The following is a 27258-nucleotide window of genomic DNA, read 5'->3' as shown; positions in this document are numbered from 1 at the left end:
TCATTCTTAATTAATTTAGTATTATATAAAAGCCCCTTTAGATATTCTCACAGATCAGATTTGCCCTAACAAAAAATGTCCCTTAAATATTCATTTATAATCCTCCAATCCTCTAAATGTAATTAAGCAATAGGATTTGAAGCAATAGCCCGCGTATGGTCAACTATTTCAGCACCGTTTCACACTGCTCTGAGACAAGCATGGAGACTGGTCTTGATAAATCAATGAGATATTTATTTTCACTGAATCTCCATTTGGATATTGGTTAGACTACAATTAGGGTGTGGAAATGTTATGTTCTTAGTACTGTAACCTACTCCCGACCGTCACGTTGAACAGCGCCATATTTTCTGAGGGTTTTTCTTGGAATAGAATCACTATAATATTATTCAAATTAATTACGCTACATTTCTTAAAATCAATCCCATAAACTATGTTCTTACAAAAAAGGTTACAAATTCTCTAGTACCAATATTGAAGACTATCAAATGCTTCTCAAAGATGCCCTCTGGTGGTCAAACTAACACTAAATAGCATTAATGGCAACAGTGGCTGACAATTAAATAACGTGCCATACATGCTGACCACACTGTTCGTGTAGCGTGCACGAGCATTGCAAAATAAATTTACACATACATGTTATTCAATCATAGCACCCACACTCCTCCCGTGCGCCAGCGAGCATCTGCGTTGCCAGGTGCTAAAATAGAAGTCAGTTCTATTTGTGACGCTGAACGCAGTGCAAGTCCTGCCTCTCCCATCTCCTCATTGGCTTATAGAAGCAGATTCCCACGTGTCATCTGCTCATTGGTTATACCCACATGGGTGATTGAAAGATGAACTTCGGTCGGTCAGTCATGGTAAAACATCTTTTATTATGAAAGTTAGATGCCAATCGCCATATAAAGTCCAAAGAAGAAAAAGCCTGGAAGGAAGAGAGATGACTAGAAATGATTCGGTTGACTGTTTTATGCGTGGATTAATTGTCGGAGTAGAGAACCTTGTGCATTTCAGGTAAAATAACAACTCAACGTTTATATCCCAGGACAAATTAGCCAGCAACAGCAAGCTAGTTAAATAGGACAAATTAGCTAGCAACTGCAAGCTAGCTAAATTTCCATAAATGTTTAATGCTTTTCGACCTGTCCTCAAATGAATATAATTGGTTCAGAGTTTGTTTTGATATTTGAAACTGCGTGTCGTCATCGCGTTTGGTGTGAGGGGACAAAATCAATTTGCGCATGCGCACGCCCAGTTTGGGTATGGTGATAGAATTCTGCAGCCTGCAAGGTGTGCTACAGCATGATGCAACTTATACAGGAAGAACCACTGTATTTCTGCCCTCCTGTTCACGAGTCAAAATGTTGCCTAAATTTGACGCAGCCTATCATTTTACTGCAAGAAATGCCTAATTCTACAGGAGTTAATATTAAGGCTATGTGAGAGGTTAAAGAGCAATAGTTATGTCCAGATTTCAGTTTCCATTTAACCCATCTGAATAGTAGGCTACAGTTCCCTTGACGTGCCATAGGCCTATTTGAAGTCCCCATCTTGTGACTGTCGAATTTGTGTAGTAGTACAATCATCGCACACTGCTATCATCCTCTTTTACCATTTCACCAAATCTTTCCCAAATATTACTTTTCTGTCCCCTCCCTTCTCTTTAATTTCAACTCTCCATTTCGCAGCTTGTTTTTAAAACTCTGACATTGCCCATGTTGCCTCCATGGATAACTTTTTCTGCCCGTTCCCAAAAGCATTTGGAGTGTAGGCTATTTGGTGCACCACATACAGTTCAGTTAGGCCCTAAAGCTAAGGCTCACGCAACTAATGCCAAATCGCCTAAAATAACGAAAGAAAAACCTCAATGTAGCCTATAGATATAAATTGCACAAGGATGATACATTTAAGGTATTATTTTCTCTCTATTCAACCCGCCCGCCACTCACCCGCCCTTCATTCACACAATGTTTAATGATCCCGGGTTATGAGTCAGCCCGCGCATCACTAGCACGCACGCACATGCGCACACACACACACACACACACACACACACACACACACACACACACACACACACACACACACACACACACACACAGTTGACTCACCCGCAGCTGGTCTCCAGCAGACTATCCCCGACCTGCAGAGACGCCATGCCAAAGTCTGCTATCCTGATGTTGTTCTTTTCATCTAACAACAGGTTCTCTGGCTTCAGATCTCTGTGACTGTGGAGAGGAGGAGGGAAGGAGGGAGCGAGGGAGGGAGGGAGGGAGGGAGGGAGGGAGGGAGGGAGGGAGGGAGGGAGAGAGAGAAGGAAAGGGTGAGGGAGAGGGAAAGGGAAAGGGAGAGAAAAACTGAATTTACCCAAGTACCAAGAAAACCTGACAATCTTACAGGACTAGAATTATGCATTTCCCAGGAATGTTGTCCAGGAAATTTATATAAAAATATACACATTATACTATTATTTCCTTTGATGAGACGCTAATGTTTCCGCTTTCCAATAGTCCAGTGTCAGGAGCAGGCCTCTCTCATGTCCTCTCTCTCGATCTGATAGGGTCAGTGTTGCTCTCACAGATAAAAGAGAAATGGCAGACCAGACGCTATCTCAGAAAGTAGGACTGAGCTTCTACTTCTGCTTGCTCTTTAGGGTCTAGGCAGGGATACTGTAAAAGCACTTTGTGATAAATGCTGATGTAAAAATGACTTTTATCAATTGATTGATTGATTGATTGATTGATTGATTGATCGATTGATGACTCACCATATGGAGTGACTGTGGCAGAAGTCCAGAGCTGAGATGATCTGTCTGAAGAACTTCCTGGCCTCCTTGGGTGTTAACCGTCCCTTCTTGACCAGGTAGTCAAACAGCTCTCCTCCTGACACGTGCTCTAGCACCAGATACCTGGGGAGGGAGGGAACCACACATGTTAGATACACAGACTAGAGCTTTATATATTATATATATGATATCATATCTCTATAATATGTGTCCAGGCACGACTCCAACACCATCATTAAGTTTGCCGACGACACAACAGTGGTAGGCCTGATCACCGACAATGACGAGACAGCCTATAGGGAGGAGGTCAGAGACCTGGACGGGTGGTGCCAGAATAACAACCTATCCCTCAACATAACCAGGACTAAGGAGATGATTGTGGACTATAGGAAAAGGAGGACTGAGCACGCCCCCATTCTCATCGACGGGGCTGTAGTGGAGCAGATGGGGGAGCTTCAAGTTCCTTGGTGTCCACATCACCAACAATCTATCATGGTTCAAACACACCAAGACAGTCGTGAAGAGGGCACGACACAGCCTATTACCCCTCAGGAGACTGAAAAGACTTGGCATGGGTCCTCAGATCCTCAAAAAGTATTACAGCTGCACCATCGAGAGCATTCTGACTGGTTGCATCACTGCCTGTAATTTTAATTTTTTTATATATTTTTTTAAATTTCACCTTTATTTAATAACCAGGTAGGCAAGTTGAGAACAAGTTCTCATTTGCAAATGCGACCTGGCCAAGATAAAGCGTAGCAATTCGACACATACAACAACACAGTTACACATGGAAAAAAAACATACAGTCAATAATACAGTAGAATAAAAGAAAACAAAAAGTCTATATACAGTGTGTGCAAATGAGGTAAGTTAAGGCAATAAATAGGCCATGGTGGCGAAGTAATTACAATATAGCAATTAAACACTGGAATGGTAGATGTGCAGAAGATGAATGTGCAAGAAGGGATACTGGGGTGCAAAGGAGCAAGATAAATAAATAAATGCAGTATGGGGATGACGTAGCTAGATAGATGGGCTGTTTACAGATGGGCTATGTACATGTGCAGTGATCTGTGAGCTGCTCTGACAGCTGGTGCTTAAAATTAGTGAGGGAGATATGAGTCTCCAGCTTCAGAGATTTTTGCAGTTCCTTCCAGTCATTGGCAGCAGAGAACTGGAAGGAAAGGCGGCCAAAGAGGAATTGGCTTTGGGGGTGACCAGTGAGATATACCTGCTGGAGCACATGCTACGAGTGGGTGCTGCTATGGGGACCAGTGAGCTGAGATAAGGAGGGGCTTTACCTAGCAGAGACTTGTAGATAACCTGTAGCCAGTGGGTTTGGCGACGAGTATGAAGCGAGGGCCAACCAACGAGAGCGTACAGGTCGCAATGGTGGGTAGTGTATGGGGCTTTGGTGACAAAACGGAGGGCACTGTGATAGACTGCATCCAGTTTGTTGAGTAGAGTGTTGGAGTCTATTTTATAGATGACATCACCGAAGTCGAGGATCGGTGTTTGGCAGCATGAGTGAAGGATGCATTGTTGCGATATAGGAAGCCGATTCTAGATTTAATTTTGGATTGGAGATGCTTAATGTGAGTCTGGAAGGAGAGTTTACAGTCTAACCAGACACCCAGGTATTTGTAGTTGTCCATGTATTCTTAGTCAGAGCCGCCCAGAGTAGTGATGCTGGACAGGCAAGCAGGTGCGGGCATTGATCGATTGAATAGCATGCATTTAGTTTTACCTGCGTTTAAGAGCAGTTGGAGGCCACGGAAGGAGAGTTGTATGGCATTGAAGCTTGTCTGAAGGTTAGTTAACACAGTGTCCAAAGATGGGCCAGAAGTATACAGAATAATGTTGTCTGCGTAGAGGTGGATCAGAGAATCACCAGCAGCAAGAGCAACATCATTGATGTATACAGAGAAGAGAGTCGGCCCGAGAATTGAACCCTGTGGCACACCCATAGAAACTGCCAGAGGTCCGGACAACAGGCCCTCCGATTTGACACACTGAACTCTATCAGAGAAGTAGTTGGTGAACCAGGCGAGGCAATCATTTGAGAAACCAAGGCTGTTGAGTCTGCCAATAAGAATGTGGTGATTGACAGAGTCGAAAGCCTTGGCCAGGTCGATGAATACGGCTGCACAATAATGTCTCTTATCGATGGCGGTTATGATGTCGTTTAGGACCTTGAGCGTGGCTGAGGTGCACCCATGACCAGCTCTGAAACCAGATTGCATAGAGGAGAAGGTACGGTGGGATTCGAAATGGTCGGTAATCTGTTTGTTGACTTGGCTTTCGAAGACCTTAGAAAGACAGGGTAGGATAGATATAGGTCTGTAGCAGTTTGGGTCTAGAGTGTCACCCCCTTTGAAGAGGGGGATGACCGCGGCAGCTTTCCAATCTTTGGGAATCTCAGACGATACGAAAGAGAGGTTGAACAGGCTAGTAAAAGGGGTTGCAACAATTTCGGCAGATCATTTTAGAAAGAGAGGGTCCAGGTTGTCTAGCCCTGCTGATTGGTATGTGTCCAGATTTTTCAGCTCTTTCAGAACATCAGCTATCTGGATTTGGGTGAAGGAGAAATTGTGGGGGCTTTGGCGGGTTGCTGTGGAGGGTGCCGGGAAGTTGACAGGGGTAGGGGTAGCCAGGTGGAAAGCATGGCTAGCCATAGAAAAATGTTCATTGAAATTCTCAATTAGAAGTGGATTTATTGGTGGTAACAGTGTTTCCTAGCCTCAGAGCAGTGGGCAGCTGGGAGGAGGTGCTCTTATTCTCCATGGACTTTACAGTGTCCCAGAACTTTTTTGAGTTAGTACTACAGGATGCAAATTTCTGTTTGAAAAAGCTAGCCTTAGCTTTTCTAACTGCCTGTGTATATTTGTTCCTAACTTCCCTGAAAAGTTGTATATCACGGGGGCTATTCGATGCTAATGCAGAACGCCACAGGATGTTTTTGTGCTGGTCAAGGGCAGACAGGTTTGGAGTGAACCAAGGACTATATCTATTCCTAGTTCTACATTTTTAGAGTGGGGCATGCTAATTTAAGATGGTGAGGAAGACACTTTTAAAGAATAGCCAGGCATCATCTACTGACGGGATGAGGTCAATGTCATTCCAGGATACCCCGGCCAGGTCGATTAGAAAGGCCTGCTCGCAGAAGTGTTTTAGGGAGCGTTTGACAGTGATGAGGGGTGGTCGTTTGGTCGCAGACCCATTACGGATGCAGGCAATGGGGCAGTGATCGCTGAGATCTTGATTGAAAACAGCAGAAGTGTATTTGCTCTGCCTCCGACCGCAGTTGCCATACCAGGCAGTGATGTAGAGCGTATGGCCCAGTACACCTATACAAGGCGGTGTCAGAGGAAGGCCCTAAAAATTGTCAAAGACTCCAGCCACCCTAGTCATAGACTGTTCTCTCTGTTACCGCATGGCAAGCGGTACCGGAGCGCCAAGTCTAGGTCCAAAAGGCTTCTTAACAGCTACCTACATGTACATATAACCTCAATTACCTCGACTAACTTGTGCCCTACACATTGACTCTGTACCGGTACCCCCTGTATACAGCCTCGCTACTGTTATTTTACTGCTGCTCTTTAACTATTTGTCATTTGTTATTTTTTACTTATCTATTTTTTACTCAACACTTATTTTTCTTAAAACGGCATTGTTGGTTAAGGGCTTGTAAGTAAGCATTTCACTATGTTCGGTGCATGTGACAAATACAATTAGATTTGATGTGTCTCTGGTTAGGTATTACGAAGATAGTTTACAAGATCCAGGACTGCTTGTAGTGAAAGGCCAGGAACAGCTAGCCTCAAGCAGCCACAAGCTGACTACACATTTACATTATATTGACATTTTAGTCATTTAATGAGGCACACCCAATCATTAATTAATGTTGATCCAGAAACCACTGCTTTTAGTACACCCTCAAGTGTTAATATGTATTTCTAACATTTGGGGTATTGGTCTTCTATCCATAGAAGTTCCTCTACTCTATAGTTGTATCTACAGCGGTTGCTACTGTGAGAGTATATGTGGTAACTCTTGTGATATTATCTGCGGTAGCTACCGTGCTAGATCTGTGAGAAAGCACTGGAGACACACTGTGGTATCCCTACTGTAGCAGGATACTCCACATTCCCACAACCCCCCTCTCTCCCACTCACAACACTTCCTGATTTATTAGCAGATTAAGGGACCTGTCAACGCTAGTTAAATTAGGAACACATTCACACATGATTTGTGAGTGGGAAAATGTATCCGAGGCAAACACTTTGCATCCGTGTCGGCGATTCGTCTGTGTCATCGGAATATTAGGAAAACAAATTCCCACACCAGTCGTCGCTAGCGACTTTAACAATTATTGAATAGTGCATTAAGTAGAGCCATTGGAGCAGTGACACAGAAGAGATTAATACATAGGATAACATATGGATCTACATTAAACCTACAGGCTTCTGAATAGGCAGCTAAAACTGGGGGAGACCCAATGAAACATTACATGCCAGTCTGAAAATGGCCCCGGAAAATACGTTTCTCAAGTGATTTTCAACTTGTATTTCTTGTTTGCTCAAGTGATTTTCAGCTTGCCTTGCTTGTTTGCTAACGTGTTGCTATGCACTGGTGCTTCTCCAAATATGCAATTTAACAGTTTAAGGGAAGCACATTTGTTACAATGCTTCAGTGAACCAAATAGTTTTGGAAAGGACACTTACAAATATTTCTTGTTTTCGTAGACGTCGTGCAACTTTAAAACGTGAGGGTGCTCTATGAGCTTCAGAATGGCTATCTCTCGCTCCACCTGCAGAAAGAGAAAAAAAGAGAGAAAAGAGGGGAAATGAATAATATTAGTGTGTGATTCAAAGTACTTATGGAATACTTTAATGGCCCTAAAAAATATTTTTTTAAACTGCATAGCTCCTAGATGGATGTAATGTAAGTACTGACCACGCATGAGATCTTTAACATTGGAGCCCAGTCAACAAAAACTATTTTGTGCTAGGGCCTGAATAATGAAGAGGAGAATGTGCGGACACAAAGAGAGAGCACAGAGGAATGGAAAGGGAGAGTGCATAGCAGAAAAATAAAGGCCGAGACAGCGAGAAGTGGTGGGAATAAGAGACTGACTGGCAGTGCCAGAGCCCATGTCTAGCCTGGCAGCTTGAGTCCATGCCAGGGCCTGCGGGAACAGCGACACGTCTACCACTTGTTAAGGTCCTGCTCCTGCCACAACGCAACCACACACCAGCTAATTTAACTCATTTATCACACACTGATACCTGATATCACTCTATCGTAATACACCACGACACAGCAGATAGGGGGGACATTTGAACTACCTGCTTTCACACTCTGGAATGTGTGTGTGTGTGTGCGTGCGTGCCTGTGTCCCTAAACCATAAAGGTACAGAACCTCAGCACATGATAATGTGGTAACATTTTCCAATGGACCTTGGGCTAAACTTGAGGTGGGTTTATTGATGTGATAGAAAGGCACAGTACATATGTTCCTTGCATAGAACATTGGGTTATTTTGGCCACACACCATTTGACTCACAAATACTGTGTGGTCTGTACAGCTACTACAGACATTTGCGTCATGTTCTTTCACAAACAGTACGCCTACATAGTCACAGAAGAAGAAAAAAACATAATGACAAGACACATTAGTGACCAATAATAAAAATGTCAACTGCGTTTTTCTAGCCTCCATTCATCCAGACAAAACAGCTACTGTTTGTGTACCATCTGTGTCATGAACAGTTAGCTCGTACTGACATCATCATGAATGTCGTGTGGCAGCCTCCATTTTGTGTGATATTGTCAAACTCAATAAAGCGTCATGATTCAAACCACTGTTACACTTCCTACTTTGAAATATCACATTACAGGGGTAATGGCAGCTCAATGGATAGTACACTTTATGCTTATAAGCATAGGTCTACATTTGCTAACCATTAAATCACATAAACAGTACATGAGTTAGATGAATATGTTAATATGTTGCAGTAGCTTCAGTATGACCAAATCTACCTACAAGATGCCAAGTGCAAACCTCTGGAGGATAGCCATACACACACACACACACAGACACACATAAAGCACTCCCCCGTGCCCCCTCCCGACCAACAGCACCTCCAGTCCAGAATGCTGAGTTGGATTTACAGAATGCTAGCATTGTAAATGCCAGCTCAGTGAAAACATGAGGGGTGAAGCTGGACAGCTGGCAACGGTTTCTCTCAATAAGTCTCACTCGAATTGCTTCATTAAAGGGTCTGTCTTGTTAGCCAAAGACACAGGTACCATAAACCATAAATACAGAAAATATGCATTCACAATTATCTACACAGGTTTTACAGGACAGTAGAGATTGCATCTACATTTATAGAATATTTAGCTGGGTTTGGAAAAATAACTGTCATTTCATTTTCATATTGCAAAACTGGTGCCGTCCGTTCCCTCTTCAAATGTCAATAAAGAACACCTGAAGTCATCAGTATTGAATTGAATAAGCGTTATTAATCAGTAACCAGTGGAGTGTTATCAGTGGGAATACCTGCTTCAGCTAATCAAACTAACCCTGTGTTAATTCTGTACTGAATGTTCTATTGACTGGACTTCTCATTGGCTGATCATTAGTGCTTCTCCTGCATTATTAGGCTATGATGTTGGAACACACTGTCACGTTCGTTATAATGAGTGGACCAAAGCACAGCGTGTGTAGAGTTCCACATATTTATTTTAGTGAAACTTCAAAGCAACAAATAAATAAACGAACGTGCCGTTCGTAGCGCACATAGCACTGAACAAAAACAATATCCCACAACGCAGGTGGGAAAAAGGACCACACTAAGTATGATCCCCAATTAGAGGCAACGATCATCAGCTGCCTGCAATTGGGAACCATACTCACACCAACATAGAAATTAAAGACTAGAACACCCCCTAGTCACACCCTGACCTAAAACACCATAGAGAACCCTGAGGGCTCTCTATGGTCAGGGCGTGACACACACAAAGGTTATCTGATACATTAGTGTAGCAGAGGTGGTTCAGTGAACTACACAGTTGTGTGATTATTAACCTTGTCTGAGATCTGGAGACTTGTGTTAGCTGCCAGAGTTGGGATTTAAGTCAATGGTTCTAGGAAAGTCTTAATCTTTGGAGGCACAGGGTTCAACACCCAGTAGGTCATACTAGCCTAGCATCAGAACGTATGAGAGTTGCTTGAGAGTTTGTGGAACATCTGGATGCACAGAGAGGACTAAACATTGCTGCCTATTGCACCATGACCCATGGCATCTTGACCCAGTGAGCCAATTAGCTAGCGTGGAATCATGGTGTGCATGCATGATTCTAAAGTTGGGATCTATGCAGATTTGGTGGCACACATAACACCGAGTAATACGTTGTCATGACTACACGTGAGGATCACAATGGGTCAGATCAGCTTGGCAATGGCTGACAATCACCAGACACTCTCCCACCAGCAAAGGTGGGGAGGAGGGAACGGCGGGGTTTTTGAGACCTCACACCCGGTCGTAAATTAAGCAGGAGAGAACTATCTCTTCGCTCTTCAGTATCAACCAAAATAATAACTTTGTCTCCAGAAGACTTTAGCCAACAAAACTCTAACGTCCAAAAGTGGATAATGGAACAATAATTCTCACATGGGGAATGTGGGAAATGGTCAGTGGGTAGATGTAGAAAACGAATGTCATATTGTTTGTCTTTTTGTGATGTTATTAAAAACTGTATGAACCAAATACTGTAACTTAGGAAGGAAACCTCCTTTGACTGTCAAGTTTTCATCCACTCTGATGTGAAATCAATCAATATGAATAATGATGAAAGTATGTTTGTTAAGATATGAATATACTTTTGGTTGTCTAATGAGATAATGTTTTTTGATGTTCTTTGCACATAAAGTAGCCATGCCCCGAGTGAGGTCAGAGAGCTTGTCAGCGTGATGGAACAGACCTTTCCGACCATAGTGCTTATAAGGACTGGCTAAGAATTAACATATGAGATCAGAAAGACGTGAGACCATGGTCCACACATTGAAATGTTTACACCTTAACCTCAACACGAGGTGAAGAAGATAAACTCACCAGACTAGAGCAGGACACCGGCAGTCTGCAGCTGCATGTGTAAAGTGGTTTGGAACTTTGACTATCTACCAGAGGAAGAGGAGAAGAAAACTCCCCTCTCAGACAATCACTGGTATGGCTAAGTATCTGTTCTTAGGAAACAGCCCATTGGAGACCAGACAACTAAGAAGAAGGACATTGTGACCTCTGGTTGACAATCAGAGCATGTACAAGTGGCACACAGGAAAGGCTCACCAAAACAACTTTCCGAGAGGGCTTGGTTCCGACCGAGATAAACAACGAACGAACGGCATTCAACACGTAAATACATTCATTCTTTTCTTATTCCAAATGAGCCGCGGTTTGGGGGCAAGGTATATGATTAATGTGAGGACAGTCCTAAAATATATCCATGATAAATGTCCCTTTTCCTCTATCTCTCTATTTTCCCACCCCCTTCTCCATCTCTATGTAATAAGCCATCATATCTTGTCAGTCTACTAGGGTCCTTTGTCTCATGTAAGTGTGTATGTGTATTTTATGTTATTATTTAGTTAGCTAGCAAATAATTAAACCAATTTGTGTAGTATGAATAATGCTCAAGGCTGGGGTTCTTGCGGATCCAAGAAGGTTACGACTGTTCAGAATGAGAATTGATATGAGGTAATGATTAATAAGTGACTGTAATTGATATATAACTTATATATCTTCTAGAGTTTAATTAGGGAGATGGCAACTTGTTAGACAACTTCTTCCGTGGTGCCCCAAATCCCAATGAGTTAATTGTTACATGATTCATTTAATAGAGTAAGAACTAAACATATTTAGTGGATTAAATAAATAACAATCATTAGATTAATGAAAGTAAAGTCACGACAACGCAATGTCTTGTAATGTCCCATGGGTCCTAACTGTCTTAGGTCAGCTGTGAGCTGCTGCGATGTGATGTGTCCCAATGTAGTCCTTAAGTCCTATTTCTCTTAAGTACCCAATTCTCCTGAAATCCTCATGTGAGTGTGCCATTGTCCTCCCCAAGTTGTATGTTTATCTTGCTCTGATATTTTGCAGTAGATCTCTCCTGTAATCTGTTTTCATACGCACTTTACCTTTCCTAATGACAGGGTGCCATACCTCTACCCACATAGCAACAAAGGGGCACTGACACACCCACAGGAAAAAGAGGGAAAGGGTAGAGGGGTGAAAGACAGACAAGACGAGAGACGAGGGAAGAGGGTTAAGAATTAGGAAAGTGAGGCACAGGGGACAGAAGGAACCAACAAAAACATAATTATATTCCCATCAAAGCCCCCAATCTTCAAAGGTTCAGTCACTGGGATCGGGGCTGGAGCCTTGGATTGGAGCAGGGGGAAATAAATAATGAAACCCTTTAAGCTTTGGCCCAGTGGCTGGCCCCACCAAGCCCTCTGCCATGCCAGCTTCCCCCTTTTTGCCTTCCTTCTTTCTGCCTTCTCTTACAGACAGGGAATGAAGGAAGGAGGAAGGGAGAGAGAGATTCAGAGAGAGAGTGATAGACAGAGGGAAGGAGAGAGAGGGACTGAGCGAGAGTTTCTTGGTTACAGCAGCACTCAAAATGAAAACATTTCCTTCTGTCCCTAACTTTTCTCTTATTTCTCTTTCACAGATGTGCTATGCTATCAAGGCCTTAACAACAGGTATGCTAATGCTAGGTGCTTGTAATGTTTAACTGTTTACAACCGGGATGCTAACGCTAGGTGCTAGCGACATTTGTCTGTTTACAACAGCGATGCTAACACTAGGTGCTAGAAAAATTGCTATGTTTACGGCAGGGATTTGAATGCTAGCATCAGCGACTAGGATAGCATACACCTGAAGCTACATAACATTTACATTTTAGTCATTTAGCAGACACTCTTATCCAGAGCAACTTACAGTAGTGAATGCATACATTTCATACATTTTTTTCTCCGTACTGGTCCCCTGTGGGAATCGAACCCACAACCCTGGCGTTGCAAACACCATGCTCTACCAACTTAGCCACACGGGACCACACATAACCTCACACTTTCACACACTCTCTAATGTCCTGTGGAAATCAATCTTAAGAATGCATTTCCATACCATGAAGAAGTTCACAAGAAATGTTCACACACACACACACACACACCTAAATGTTACTTCCTATTCTTTTTTTATGATGAGTGATACTGTAAAGGACTTGGTTCAGATAGTGGTGATGCCATTTTAGTCCTCCTTTTTTAAGTGTAAATATTGTGCCGATTATGTAAGGCTAGATATTATGTCACACATTGATGGGATCACTCTACTGGGGATTAGGGTTTAGGAGTATAATTTGACCTTTACACTTTAGAGCACCCACATGCACTCACACACACACACACACACACACACACACACACACACACACACACACACACACACACACACACACACACACACACACACACACACACACACACACACACACACACACACACACACACACAAACTAATAAAGTGCACATGATCAGTACAATGAGAGATTATTCTTGGTCAGGGTTGCCAGATTGAATGATTACCTACCAGCCGATCTCCCAGTAAACAGGAATGATTATCCGGCCCATTTCCCGAGGGAAACCCACCCTGCCAAACCCCCCACTTTTCCCACAGACAGACTCAAGGTCAACTGACTTACGACTACCAATGACAAAAACTCATCCAAATTGCAGCTGTAATGGGTATATTAACTTGGCTATCATTAGAGAAGGGCGGTTGCCAGATCATAAATGAAAATTCCAAAATCGATTTAAAAGGCTTGTATGGAAGTATAGAGGACGATTAGGGGTTACAACATGAGAGAATTATAAATACAATTTATAAATCCAGCACAGTGGGTTTGAAATTGCTAATAAACAAACACGTGAACTGTAATTGTCAAAATGATATGCAGGGTTGGTATGGTTCTGAACACTCCTGTCAAGTCAATTATGGAAAACAAGGGGAACGCGGATCCGGAGATAAGCGCATGAAAGGACGGAATGGAGTAGTGAAGGGGAGAGAAGCATGGAGGTGCATCCTATTCCTTTGCTGTCATATTAAATAAGACCCCGTCCCCTCCCCCATCATCCACCCTGCCATCTCCTTGGATCAGTGACACACACACCCATGTACAAGGTAAACAACCCCCGCACACCCCCTACCCGATCATAGAGATGGAGACAGACAACGCAATTTATTACGCTCAATTATTCCACATATGGTGTGTTAATGTGTAGTAATAAAGTGGTGAGACGTGGGGTGATGGGGGAGAGACGGTCACACAACAGACCTTAGAGAAATTAGGTGAGACAACTTGTCAGGTCCACAGCTGCTCCTGTAGGCTCCTGAGAGAATGTGTGTGTGTGTGTGTGTGTGTGTGTGTGTGTGTGTGTGTGTGTGTGTGTGTGTGTGTGTGCGTCATACATAATGGTGTCTTTGAATAAAACCAGCAGTAGTATATTTCATACACCAAGGTGCGTGTTCAGTGTAACATCTGATGAAAATGATCATGTTTTTTCACTGTTCAGTACCAAGACTAACTCCCTCAAGAAGATGTATTGTGCAGTAAGAAGCTTCTACCATTCAAATCCGAGCAGTGGCTTGGGTGGTTGTTGGCCTTGATGATCCTTTTGACCTTCCTGTGACATCGGGTGCTGTAGGTGTCCTGGAGGGCAGGCAGTGTGCTCCCGATGATACGTTGGGCAGACCGCACCACCCTCTGGAGAGCCTTGCGGTTGCTGGCGGTGCAGTTGCCGTACCGTAAACACTACAGCCAGCTGGTCTACGCATGCTCTGAGAATGCAGCTAGGGATGCCCTACGGGCCTGCAGCCTTGCGAGGGTTAACATGCATAAATGCCTTACTCACGTCGGCCACGGAGAACGAGAGCCCACAGTCCTTGGGAGCGGGCCGCGTTGGGGGCACTGTGTTACCCTCAAAGCGGGAGAAGGTGTTTAGCTTGTCCAGGAGCCGCGATGTGTCTGGTGTCAGCGACGTGGTTGGTTTTCTCTTTGTAATCCTTGATTGTCTGTAGACCCTGCCACATACGTCTCGTGTCTGAGCCGTTGAATTGCGACTCCACTTTGTCTCTGTACTGACGTTTTGCCTGTTTGATTGCCTTAAGGAGGGAATAACTACACTGTTTGTATTCATCCATATTCCCAGTCACCATGCCATGGTGAAATGTGGTGGTTCGCCCTTTCAGTTTTGCGCGAATGCTGCCATCTATCCACGATTTCTGGTTTGGGTAGGTTTTAATAGTCACAGTGGAAACAACATCCCCAACAACAACATCCCCAACACTTCCTGATGAACTCAGTCACGGTGTCCATATATACGTCAATGTTATTCTTAGAGGCTAACCGGAAGATATCCTAGCCCACGTGATCAAAACAATCTTGAAGCATGGATTCCTGTTTGACTTTCTGCCTATAGGAAGGGAGGAGCAAAATTAAGTTGCGATCTGATTTGCTGAAGGGAGGACGGGGGAGGGCCTTGTAGGCATGCCAGAAGGGGGAGTAAAAGTGGTCAAGTATTTTTCCAGAGCGAGTACTACAGTCAACCTGTTGATAGAACTTCGGTAGCGATTTCCTCAAATTTGCTTGTTTAAAATCCCGAGCTACAATAAATGTGGCCTCAGGATATGTGGTTTCCAGTCGCATAAAGTCCAGTATCGTTCCTTCAGGGCTATCGTGGTATAGGCTTGAGGGGGAATATAGCTGTGACTAAAACTGAAGAGAATTCTATCGGGAGGTATAATACGGTTGGCATTTGATTGTGAGGTACTCTAGGTCGGTTGAACAAAAGGACTTGAGTTTCTGTATGTTATCACAATCACACCATGAGTAGTTAATCATGAAACATACACCACCGTCTTTCTTCTTCCCGGAGAGTTCTTTATGCCTGTCTTTGCAATGTACTGAGAACCCAGCTGGTTGTATGGACGGGGACAGTATATCCCGAGATAGCCATGATGTCTCTCTGGAAGGAGATCCTCGCCCTACTTTATTGTCTAGAGACTGAACATTAGCGAGTAATATACTCGGAAGCGGTGGATAGTGTGCACGCCTCCCGAGTTGGACTAGAAGTCCACTCCGAATACCTCTTCTCCGCCGGCGGCATCTTGGAGTAGCCTCTGGGATAAGTTAAATTTCCCTGGGGGGTACAAACAAAGAATCCAATTCGGGAAACTCGTATTCCTGGTCGTAATGCTGGTGAGTTACCGCCTGCCTCTCTGATATCCAAAAGTTCTTTCTGCCTGTATGTAATAACACAAAAAACATTCTGGGCTAATAATGTAAGAAATAACACACAAAAAAACTAAATACTGCAAAGTTGCAGAGGAGCAGAGCTTCCATGTCTGTCGGTACCATGTCTCTCACCATTATAATCAGTTGTTATAAAACAATGTGCCACTCAGGCTAATAAGATGTGATTGGTGGACTATAGTAGGCCTAGTCCCAGTCCCAGCATCTCAGGCTCTGATTGGTTGAGACGGCCTGTGGATTCCAGAGGGAATTGTGGGTAGTGTAGTTAGCTGTGGATGAATGTAGTTCATGATTGGGCTAATCAGTGCTAATGAGACAGAGCGCATCAAAGGCGCAAGTGGCATCCCCCTGTGAGGAGTATGAGAGTGTGTGTGTGTGTGTGTGTGTGAGTGTGTATGTGTGTGTGTTTGTGTGTCATGCGTCATACCCATTTCTTTAGAGGAGCTGAAGGAGTGCAGATGTTCTCTCTTCCCCTCTCGCTGCATCCTTCCCTCTTTCTTTCCCTATTCCCTCTATCCCTTGTCCCTCTCTTTCCCCTCTCTCTCTATCATTAGCCAAACAGACTGTTAGTATTCAGTGAAAACAGAATCATCTAAGAATCAGAGAGCATGAGAGTCATAAAAATATATATATACTGCTCAAAAAAATAAAGGGAACACTAAAATAACCCATCCTAGATCTGAATGAATGAAATCATCTTATTAAATACTTTTTTCTTTACATAGTTGAATGTGCTGACAACAAAATCACACAAAAATAATCAATGGAAATCCAATTTATCAACCCATGGAGGTCTGGATTTGGAGTCACACTCAAAATTAAAGTGGAAAACCACACTACAGGCTGATCCAACTTTGATGTAATGTCCTTAAAACAAGTCAAAATGAGGCGCAGTAGTGTGTGTGGCCTCCACGTGCCTGTATGACCTCCCTACAATGCCTGGGCATGCTCCTGATGAGGTGGCGGATGGTCTCCTGAGGGATCTCCTCCCAGACCTGGACTAAAGCATCCGCCAACTCCTGGACAGTCTGTGGTGCAACATGGCGTTGGTGGATGGAGTGAGACATGATGTCCCAGATGTGCTCAATTGGATTCAGGTCTGGGGAACGGGCGGGCCAGTCCATAGCATCAATGCCTTCCTCTTGCAGGAACTGCTGACACACTCCAGCCACATGAGGTGTAGCATTGTTTGCATTAGGAGGAACCCAGGGCCAACCGCACCAGCATATGGTCTCACAAGGGGTCTGAGGATCTCATCTCGGTACCTAATGGCAGTCAGGCTACCTCTGGCGAGCACATGGAGGGCTGTGCGGCCCCCCAAAGAAATGCCACCCCACACCATGACTGACCCACCGCCAAACCGGTCATGCTGGAGGATGTTGCAGGCAGCAGAACGTTCTCTCCGGCGTCTCCAGACTCTGTCACGTCTGTCACATGTGCTCAGTGTGAACCTGCTTCATCTGTGAAGAGCACAGGGTGCCAGTGGCGAATTTGCCAATCTTGGTGTTCTCTGGCAAATGCCAAACGTCCTGCACGGTGTTGGGCTGTAAGCACAACCCCCACCTGTGGACGTCGGGCCCTCATACCACCCTCATGGAGTCTGTTTCTGACCGTTTGAGCAGACACATGCACATTTGTGGCCTGCTGGAGGTCATTTTGCAGGGCTCTGGCAGTGCTTCTCCTGCTCCTCCTTGCACAAAGGCGGAGGTAGCGGTCCTGCTGCTGGGTTGTTGCCCTCCTACGGCCTCCTCCACGTCTCCTGATGTACTGGCCTGTCTCCTGGTAGCGCCTCCATGCTCTGGACACTACGCTGACAGACACAGCAAACCTTCTTGCCACAGCTCGCATTGATGTGCCATCCTGGATGAGCTGCACTACCTGAGCCACTTGTGTGGGTTGTAGACTCCGTCTCATGCTACCACTAGAGTGAAAGCACCGCCAGCATTCAAAAGTGACCAAAACATCAGCCAGGAAGCATAAGAACTGAGAAGTGGTCTGTGGTCACCACCTGCCGAACCACTCCTTTAATGGGGGTGTCTTGCTAATTGCCTATAATTTCCACTTGTTGTCTATTCCATTTGCACAACAGCATGTGAAATTTATTGTCAATCAGTGTTGCTTCCTAAGTGGACAGTTTGATTTCACAGAAGTGTGATTGACTTGGAGTTACATTGTGTTGTTTAAGTGTTCCCTTTATTTTTTTGAGCAGTGTATATATATATTTATATAAAACAATGCTCAAACTGCATCAGGAGACCACTTTTGAGGTCTGGAAAAAAATGTAAGAAATTTAGATTTTGGGGTGTAGTTACCCTTTAATGCAGGTGGAACCAGCAAGAGACCGTTGGTTAGCGATGTTTCTGTAGCGCTCATGTAATTGCAAAGTTTTCAAAACAAATGCCCACTGGATTGATGCAACTCATCATGATATCATTCTGCCAGGTAGGCATAGGCTTGATCCCATTCAAAGATACTAGTCAAATCCCTGGTAATAATGTGTAAAAAAGCACTACTGTTTTTACAGTCACCTCCATTACCACCAATGATCTCACTTATCTCATGGATTTAGCTACTGTCTCTATGCACTCTGAGGGATTAACACATGTTCATTTTCACCAACACAAAGTCATTAAGAAAAAATCCATATGCAAAGCTAGACACAGATATGCAAAACTAGACACAGATATGCAAAACAATTAGATGTGTATGAGAGTGCATTGTGAATGGTTTTGCATATCTGTGTCTAGTTTTGCATAACGGTACGCACAATGCAGATCTACACAAAACTCTCTCTCTTGCACGCGCACGTACACACACACACACACACACACACACACACACACACACACACACACACACACACACACACACACACACTGCAATCAGTGTCTCACATATGTTAATTGATTGGTAATGCGTAGGCTTTTCCTCTCTACCACTAGCAGTGTTCTGAGCACTGGGATCAATGGGAAATTCTTCCACAGGAAGTCTGTAATCTCCCTAACACAGCCCACCAACTCCCTATGCATGAAATGTGCATGTGCGCACGCACACACGCACACACACATATACACACGCACAATAACCGAGAGCACTGTAGAGAGAGGTATTCATCAATTGATGGTGCTGTGCGAGCCCCTGAGTGAAGCTCGGCTCACCCACCCATTCACCATCTCCAAAGAGGAGCCTGGTCCTGAACAGCTGTGTGTCTGCTGCAGTATCAGTGTGTGTGTTTGTGTGTCTTCGTGCATGTGTGCTTGAATGTGTGTGCGTGTGTATAAGTATGTGGTCAGAGGATATACAGAAAGTCCTGTGATAAAACTAGTGATCTCTAGAGATTAAAGATACACTGATGACCAGTGATGTGTTCATTAGTGGACCCTGATGACTACTAATGATGTAGTATCAATTTTGTATGTGGGAAGAGAGAAAAGATGGATGAAAGCCTTCCTCCTGATTTACAGAATAATTGAGATCTGGTGTCAATGGCCCTGCTCTTCAGAGAAGTCGTCTACAGTGTGATGGACAAAGACTAAGGTCATATGTTGAAGAGTGTGTGGGTTCAAGGTGAGTCAATAACACTTTCACAGATCCTCAACAAAATACATCATTGAATCAAACAAGCTGCTCCTCGGTCAACACAGTGTCAATGACCAGATAAACCTACAGGCTATCCTACGACAGAGGATTACACACTCACTCACACCCACTCTCTCGCTCACACAAAGATGTCAGAGGAAGGCCAAACTGACTGACATTCATCTCTCTGCATCCTCTGAAAGTTACTCAGGGGCAAACACACAACACACAGGGGCGCGCACACACACGGACCCATCCAATAATCACACCATCCTGCCTCTCCTGACAAATCAATGGCCTAGCTCTGCGTGGGCTGAGCATTCTTAATGAGTTATAAGGATTGATTGGGGAGACGCTCGTTCGAAGCTCTTCCAAATCCCACGTTAATTGAAATGCGATACGGAGCTGAGGGCCATGGAGAGGGAAGTCAATTGGAACATCCGCTCAGAAATCAAACCACCATCTGTTGCTGTGATAACAATGGCTGTGTCCAAAAACATAACTAACTGTCAAATCCTTGCTTCCCCAGTTCTTCTTTCCTCAATTTGTATCAAAGCACATTGGAGGAGAGGATCCAAGGTCCCTCCCCTGGACCTCCAATGAGCTTTGAGAGGACAGCCTACTGTAGGAGTAGAGAGAGAAAGAGAGATGGGGTGTTTAGTTTTGAATGAGCCGAGGAGCTGAGGGCTGCAATCAGAGTCATGCTGTGTTGGCGTGTTGTGAGTTGGCTGGAGGATGTTCTAGGTAGACATTGGGGATACTGGGTATTTGATGCAGTCACGCAACACTCATTCAGATAGAAGACTACCATATGATTGTCACAACATAGTGTCATGTTAAACAATCACTGATAGGAGAGGAGAAATTTGATTTGAGGATTTGATTGAACTGAGTCTCTCATTGAAAGCTTTAGATTGTTTATTACGGTTTGACTGGTACGTTTCCATCTAGTTCCCAATCAAAGCGATTCTATGCATACACTGTATATGAAGAAAAAAAGACTCGTAGAGTTAGTCTGCACTCTGTAACTCCAAGGTCTCCTCATGGTATGTAAATGATAACTAGCCAGGGCTGGGGAGAGAGCATATGAAGGCCATTCATTCTCATATGAGAGTTCTGAAGGTGACAGGCTGAGAAATAGCTAGCTGAGCGTCTCCCCTGTTTCCAGCCGCAATGATGATGACTACATCACACAGAATACATTATAGCATAATCATACAGAGAGAGAGAGAAAAATAGAGAAAAGGGGGGGTGTTCAGAGAGATAGAGAAAGATTGCGAGATAGCACAAGAGAGAGAGATGGGGAAAGGGAGGGAGGAAAGGAGGGAGGGAGAGTTCCAAAGGAATAGAGACATTTTAAACGCCATAATATGACATCTGAAATGTCTCTAGTCCTTTGGAACTTTTGTGTTTACTGTTAATTTTTGATTGTTTATTTCACTTTGGTTTATTATCCATTTCATTTGCTTTGGCAACGTAAACATATGTTTCCCATTCCAAGAAAGCCCTTTGAATTGAATTGAATTGAGGAAGAGAGAGAAAGAGAGAGAGAGGGAAGGGGAAGTGATAGTGCTGTCCTGGTGATGTCAGGGTAAGCAGATTAAGGTCAGCTGTGATTCCTCAGATGCTTTCTTCTGTGGCGGACAGACGGCTTTGTATTCTTTCATTTCATCCCCCTTTTTCCCTTTTTCCCTTTAGCCTCCTCAGCCGGTAACCCCCTCCACCAGCGCCATCTCTCTCAAGGGCTCAGACATAAACACACGCACATGCATGCATGCACACACTTGATACAGACCCACTAAGCTGTAAATACATATAAACAGTCACACACTTACGCACACGCAAACACATTGTGTAAAAAAAGCACTCAGTAGTGTCAACACAATTAACCAAGTATGGACACCATTAACTAAATCAGCCACTCTATGAGAGCAGTGATGACTCCGGCAGAGATGGTCGCCTCACTTCTAGTCCTTAGGAAACTATGCAGTATTTCGTTTTTTTGTGTATTGTTTCTTACATTGTTAGCCCAGAAAATCTTAAGCGTTATTACATACAGCCGCAAAGAACTATTGGATATCAGAGTGAAGTCAACTTACCAACATTACGAACAGGAATACGACTTTCCCGAAGCGGATCCTTTGTTCGCACCACCACCCAGGGCATTGGATCTAATTCCAGAGGCCGACCCAAAACAACGTCGCCACAGAAGAGGTAGACGGAGCGGCCTCCTGGTCAAACTTCGTAGGCGTGCACAGCAGCCACCGCTTCCAAGTACATTACTTGCCAATGTCCATTCTCTAGATAACAAGGTAGACGAAATTAGGGCAAGGGTCGCTTTCCAGAGAGACATCAGGGATTGTAACATTCTCTGTTTCACAGAAGGGATATGTTGTCGGAGTTGGTACAGCCACCGGGATTCTTTACACGTCGTGCCGACAGAAATAAACATCTCTTTGGGAAGAAGAAGGGCGGGGGTGTATGCTTCATGATTAACGACTCATGGTGTAATCGTAAACAACATACAGGAACTCAAGTCCTTTTGTTCACCTGATCGAGAATTCCTCACAATCAAATGTCGACCATATTATCTGCCAAGAGAATTCTCGACGGTTATTGTCACAGCCGTGTATACCTCCCCTCAAGCCGATACAACGACGGCCCTCAAGGAACTTCACTGGACTCTATGCAAACTGGAAACCAAATATCCGAGGCTGCATTTATTGTAGCTGGGGATTTTAACAAAGCAAATTTGAGAACAAGGCTACCTAAATTCTATCAGCATATTGATTGTAGCACTGGTGCGGGCAGTACACCAGATCCCTGCTACTGTAACTTCCGCGATGCATACAAGGCCCTCCCCCACCCTACCTTCGGCAAATCTAACCACCACTCCATTTTGTTCCTACCGTCCTATAGGCAGAAACTCAAACAGGATGTACCTGTGACGAGAACTATTCAATGCTCGTCTGACCAATCGGAATCCACGCTTCAAGATCGTTTTGATCACGCGGACTGGGAAATGTTCCGGGCAGCCTCAGAAAATAATATCAATTTACGCTGATTCGGTGAGTGAGTTTAAAAGGAAGTGCATTGGAGATGTTGTACCCACTGTGACTATTAAAACCTACCCTAACCAGATCGATGGCGGCATTCGCACAAAACTGAAAGCGCAAAGCACTGCATTTAACCATGGCAAGGTGACTGGGAATATAGCAGAATACAAACAGTGTAGTTATTCCCTCCGAAAGGCAATCAAACAAGCAAAATGTCAGTACAGGGACAAAATGGAGTCGCAATTCAACGGCTCAGACACGAGACGTATGTGGCAGGGTCTACAGACAATCATGGACTACAAAAAGACAACCAGCCACGTCACAGACACCAACATCTTGCTTCCAGACAAACTAAACACCTTCTTTGCCCCCCTCTCCTTCTCCGTGGCCGACGTGAGTAAGACATTTAAACGTGTTAACCCTCACAAGGCTGCCGGCCCAGACGGCATCCTAGCCTCGTCCTAAGAGCATGCACAGATCAGCTGGCTGGTGTGTTTACTGACATATTCAATCTCTCCCTATCCCAGTCTGCTGTCCCCACATGCTTCAAGATGGCTACCATTGTTCCTGTACCAAAGAAAGCAAAGGTACCTGAACTAAATTACTACCGCACCGTAGCACTCACTTCTGTCATCATGAAGTGCTTTGAGAGACTAGTCAAGGATCATATCAACTCCACCTTACCTGCCACCCTAGACCCATCTCTACAGTGGCTTCTCCTATGATATATAAACACATACACCCCCCCTCTCTGTCTCACACAACCAATTTCCTGCTATCATGTCATATTTTCTACATTTATCTGGTCTCACCAGGTGGTCCTCTAACAGCCCCTAGCCCCCCTCTCCTTATCCCTGCCACCATCCCTCCATTCTCCACACCCCATCCATCCCTACCACCTTGACTGTCTCCCTTTCCCTCCCTCCCGTCTCCACCATCTTGCTGGCTCAGAAATGTGAGGACTTAAGTCTGGATGTCAGAGCCCTTGCTGGGCCCAAGGACGACACACACGCACACGCACACGCACACACACACACACACACACACACACACACGCACACGCACACACACTCACAGACATAAAATACAACTGACACTGTACAGTAAGTGTGTGTGTATATGTGAATATGTGGACAACTACAAATACCTAGGTGTCTGGTTAGACTGTAAGCTCTCCTTCCATACTCACATAAAACATCTCCAATCCAAAGTTAAATCTAGAATTGGCTTCCTATTTCGCAACAAAGCATCCTTCACTCATGCTGCCAAACATACCCTCATAAAACTGACCATCCTACCGATCCTCGACTTCGGCGATGTCATTTACAAAATAGCCTCCAATACCCCACTCAATAAACGGGATGCAGTCTATCACAGTGCCATCCGTTTTGTCACCAAAGCCCCATATACTACCCACACTGCGACCTGTACGCTTTCGTTGGCTGGCCCTCACTTCATACTCGTCGCCAAACCCACTGGCTCCAGGTCATCTACAAGACCCTGCTAGGTAAAGTCCCCCCTTATCTCAGCTCACTGGTCACCATAGCAGCACCCACCTGTAGCACGCGCTCCAGCAGGTATATCTCTCTGGTTACCCCCAAAGCCAATTCCTCCTTTGGCCGTCTCTCCTTCCAGTTCTCTGCTGCCAATGACTGAAACGAACTACAAAAATCTCTGAAACTGGAAACACTTATCCCCCTCACTAGCTTTAAGCACCAGCTGTCAGAGCAGCTCACAGATCACTGCACCTGTGCATAGCCCATCTATAATGTAGCCCAAACAACTACCACTTCCCCTACTGTATTTATTTATTTATTTATTTTGCTCCTTTGTACCCCATTATTTCTATTTCTACTTTGCACTTTCTTCCACTACAAATCTACCATTCCAGTGTTTTACTTGCTATATTGTATTTACTTTGCCACCATGGCCATTTATTTGCCTTTACCTAACCTTATCTCACCTCATTTGCTCACATTGTATATAGACTTATTTTTCTACTGTATTATTGACTGTATGTTTCTTTTACTCCATGTGTAACTCTGTGTTGTTGTATGTGTCGAACTGCTTTGCTTTATCTTGGCCAGGTCGCAATTGTAAATGAGAACTTGTTGTCAACTTGCCTACCTGGTTAAATAATGGTGAAATAAAAATAAATACAAATAAAGTGTGTGCACGTCCGTGTGTTTGTGCCCACACCTGTGTGGAACATCAATGGACACCCACACCTCTGTGTATGTTCTAACCCCACAGCTTGTGTCACTGTAGTAGTGAAGCGTCATTATACAACAAGATTTGTCCAGGGGGGCAAGAATAAATGTCTATGGGTGAAGTGAAAGTAAGGTAAGTTTTAAGGTTTGGAAAAGAGTTCAAACTGAAATTGAACCCGCAATCCTCGGAGTCGTAGCTCGCGGATAAAACTCTTCCTCAATCTCAATCCACAATGCCCTAACGAGTGTCTACTAGATGGTAACAGGCGCTCGATAATGACATTTCATGCACAGGACATCTCCCGAAGTCCTGGGGACCTGGAAAAACGTCTAATACCGCAGTGGATCTGGTGTGCCCTAGCTGTATTGTAGTATCGCTATATCCATAGAGCAGAGTAGGAAGTTCTACAATGGAGTGAGATTTGATTATTGTAAATGTATAGAACAGTTATGTTGTATAATTTGCAATGATTATGATTCTAATCTCACTCGATATTCTTAGTCTAAATGCCAGGGATGACATCATTATCTCAGAAGGGTGCTGGTGATGATGTTAGGTGGTGATCCCTGTCTCTGCAACATCTCATCTCCTCCGGTCTCTAAATGTCAAGTCTCTGGTGCTCAGACTGTCTTCAGCTGTTACACACACACCGTCAATCTAGGATCACACACACTTCCACACACACACTTCCACACACACACTTCCACACACACACACACACACACACACACACTCCCACACACACACACACACACACACACACACACACACACACACACACACACACACACACACACACACACACACACACACACACACACACACAATGCAGAAACACATGCAAATGCCATGCTAATGCTGCTACAGAGGCCAGAGAGAGCACCTAGCTATTCTGCACAGATTCTGTCAGACCTGGGCCCTGACAGTAAACCTCAGTAAGACAAAAATAATGGTGTTCCAAAAAAGGTTCAGTTGCCGGGACCACAAATACAAATTCCATTTAGACACCATTGCTCTGGAGCACATAAAAAACTATACATACTCTCGGCCTAAACATCAGCGCCACAGGTAATTTCCACAAAGCTGTGATCAAGCTGAGAGACAAGGCAAGATGGGTCTTCTATGCCATGAAAAGGAACATACAATTCGACATAGCAAATAGGATCTGGCAAAAAAATACTTGAGTCAGTTATAGAACCTATTGCCCTTTATGGTGGTGAGGTCTGGAATCTGCTCACCAACCAAGAATTCACAAAATGGGACTAACACCAAAATGAGAATCTGCATGCAGTATTCTGCAAAAATATCCTGTGTACAACGTAAAACAACAAATAATGCATGCAGAGCAGAATTAGGCCGATTCCCGGTAATTATCAAAATCCAGAAAAGAGCCGTTAAATTCCAAAAACACATAAAAGGAAGTGATTCCCAAACCTTCCATAACAAAGCCATCAGCTACAGAGAGATGACACTGGAGAAGAGTCCCCTAAGCAAGCTGGTCCTGGGGCTCTGTTCACAAACAGAAACAGACCCCACAGAGCACCAGGACAGCAACACAATTAAACCCAACCAAATAATGAGAAAACAAAAATATAATTACTTGACACATTTAAATTAATTGACAGAAAACAGAGCAAACTAGAATGCTATTTGGCACTTAACAGAGAGTACACAGTGGCAGAATACCTGATCACTGTGACTGACCCAAACTTAAGGAAAGCTTTGTCTATGTACAGACTCAGTGAGCATAGCCTTGCTATTGAGAAAGGCCACCGTAGGCAGACCTGGCTCTCAAGAGAAGACAGGCTATGTGCACACTGCCCACAAAATGAGGTGGAAACTGAGCTGTACTTCCTAACCTCCTGCCAAATGTATTACCATATTAGAGACACATATTTCCCTCAGATCATACAGATCCACAAAGAATTTGAAAACAAACACAATTTTGACAAACTCCCATATCTACTGGGTGAAATACTGAGAGGAATCTACCCTGAGTGGCCATTGAAGTTTATTTTTGATTGTAAAACTGCCATTAACACACAAAAGCGGGTTCACCTCTTAAGTGTCGGAGATATCTCACATGATCTCTTCGTAAAAATTATAATTGAAGGTTTAAAGTTAAAGTTGAAGGTAGCATTATTATGCTACCTTCCCATCACAGCAGCAATATTTGTTACCTGTTGCCACAAGAAAAGGGCAACCAGTGAAGAACAAACACCATTGTAAATACAACCCATA

At 44.1% G+C, this 27258-nt stretch overlaps 1 protein-coding gene across 7 annotated transcripts in view; it reads right to left on the bottom strand.

Annotated features, from left to right (window-relative positions):
* The window catches only part of LOC115202833 (serine/threonine-protein kinase BRSK2), a 168971-nt gene that overhangs the window by 52503 nt on the left and 89210 nt on the right, over nucleotides 1-27258 (bottom strand). For all 7 annotated transcript variants that reach the window (XM_029766887.1, XM_029766888.1, XM_029766891.1 and 4 more), the window contains 3 exons: nucleotides 7513-7598; nucleotides 2768-2908; nucleotides 2112-2228 (listed from right to left, as the gene is read on the bottom strand). In XM_029766887.1, coding sequence (XP_029622747.1) covers nucleotides 2112-2228; nucleotides 2768-2908; nucleotides 7513-7598 — 344 coding nt within the window. The remainder of the gene's footprint in view (nucleotides 1-2111; nucleotides 2229-2767; nucleotides 2909-7512; nucleotides 7599-27258) is intronic.

The sequence above is a fragment of the Salmo trutta genome, chromosome 12 (assembly GCF_901001165.1).
Source record: "Salmo trutta chromosome 12, fSalTru1.1, whole genome shotgun sequence".
Lineage (NCBI taxonomy): Eukaryota > Metazoa > Chordata > Actinopteri > Salmoniformes > Salmonidae > Salmo > Salmo trutta.
Note: the sequence above shows the minus strand (reverse complement) of the source record. Positions and strands in the feature narration are given on the sequence as shown.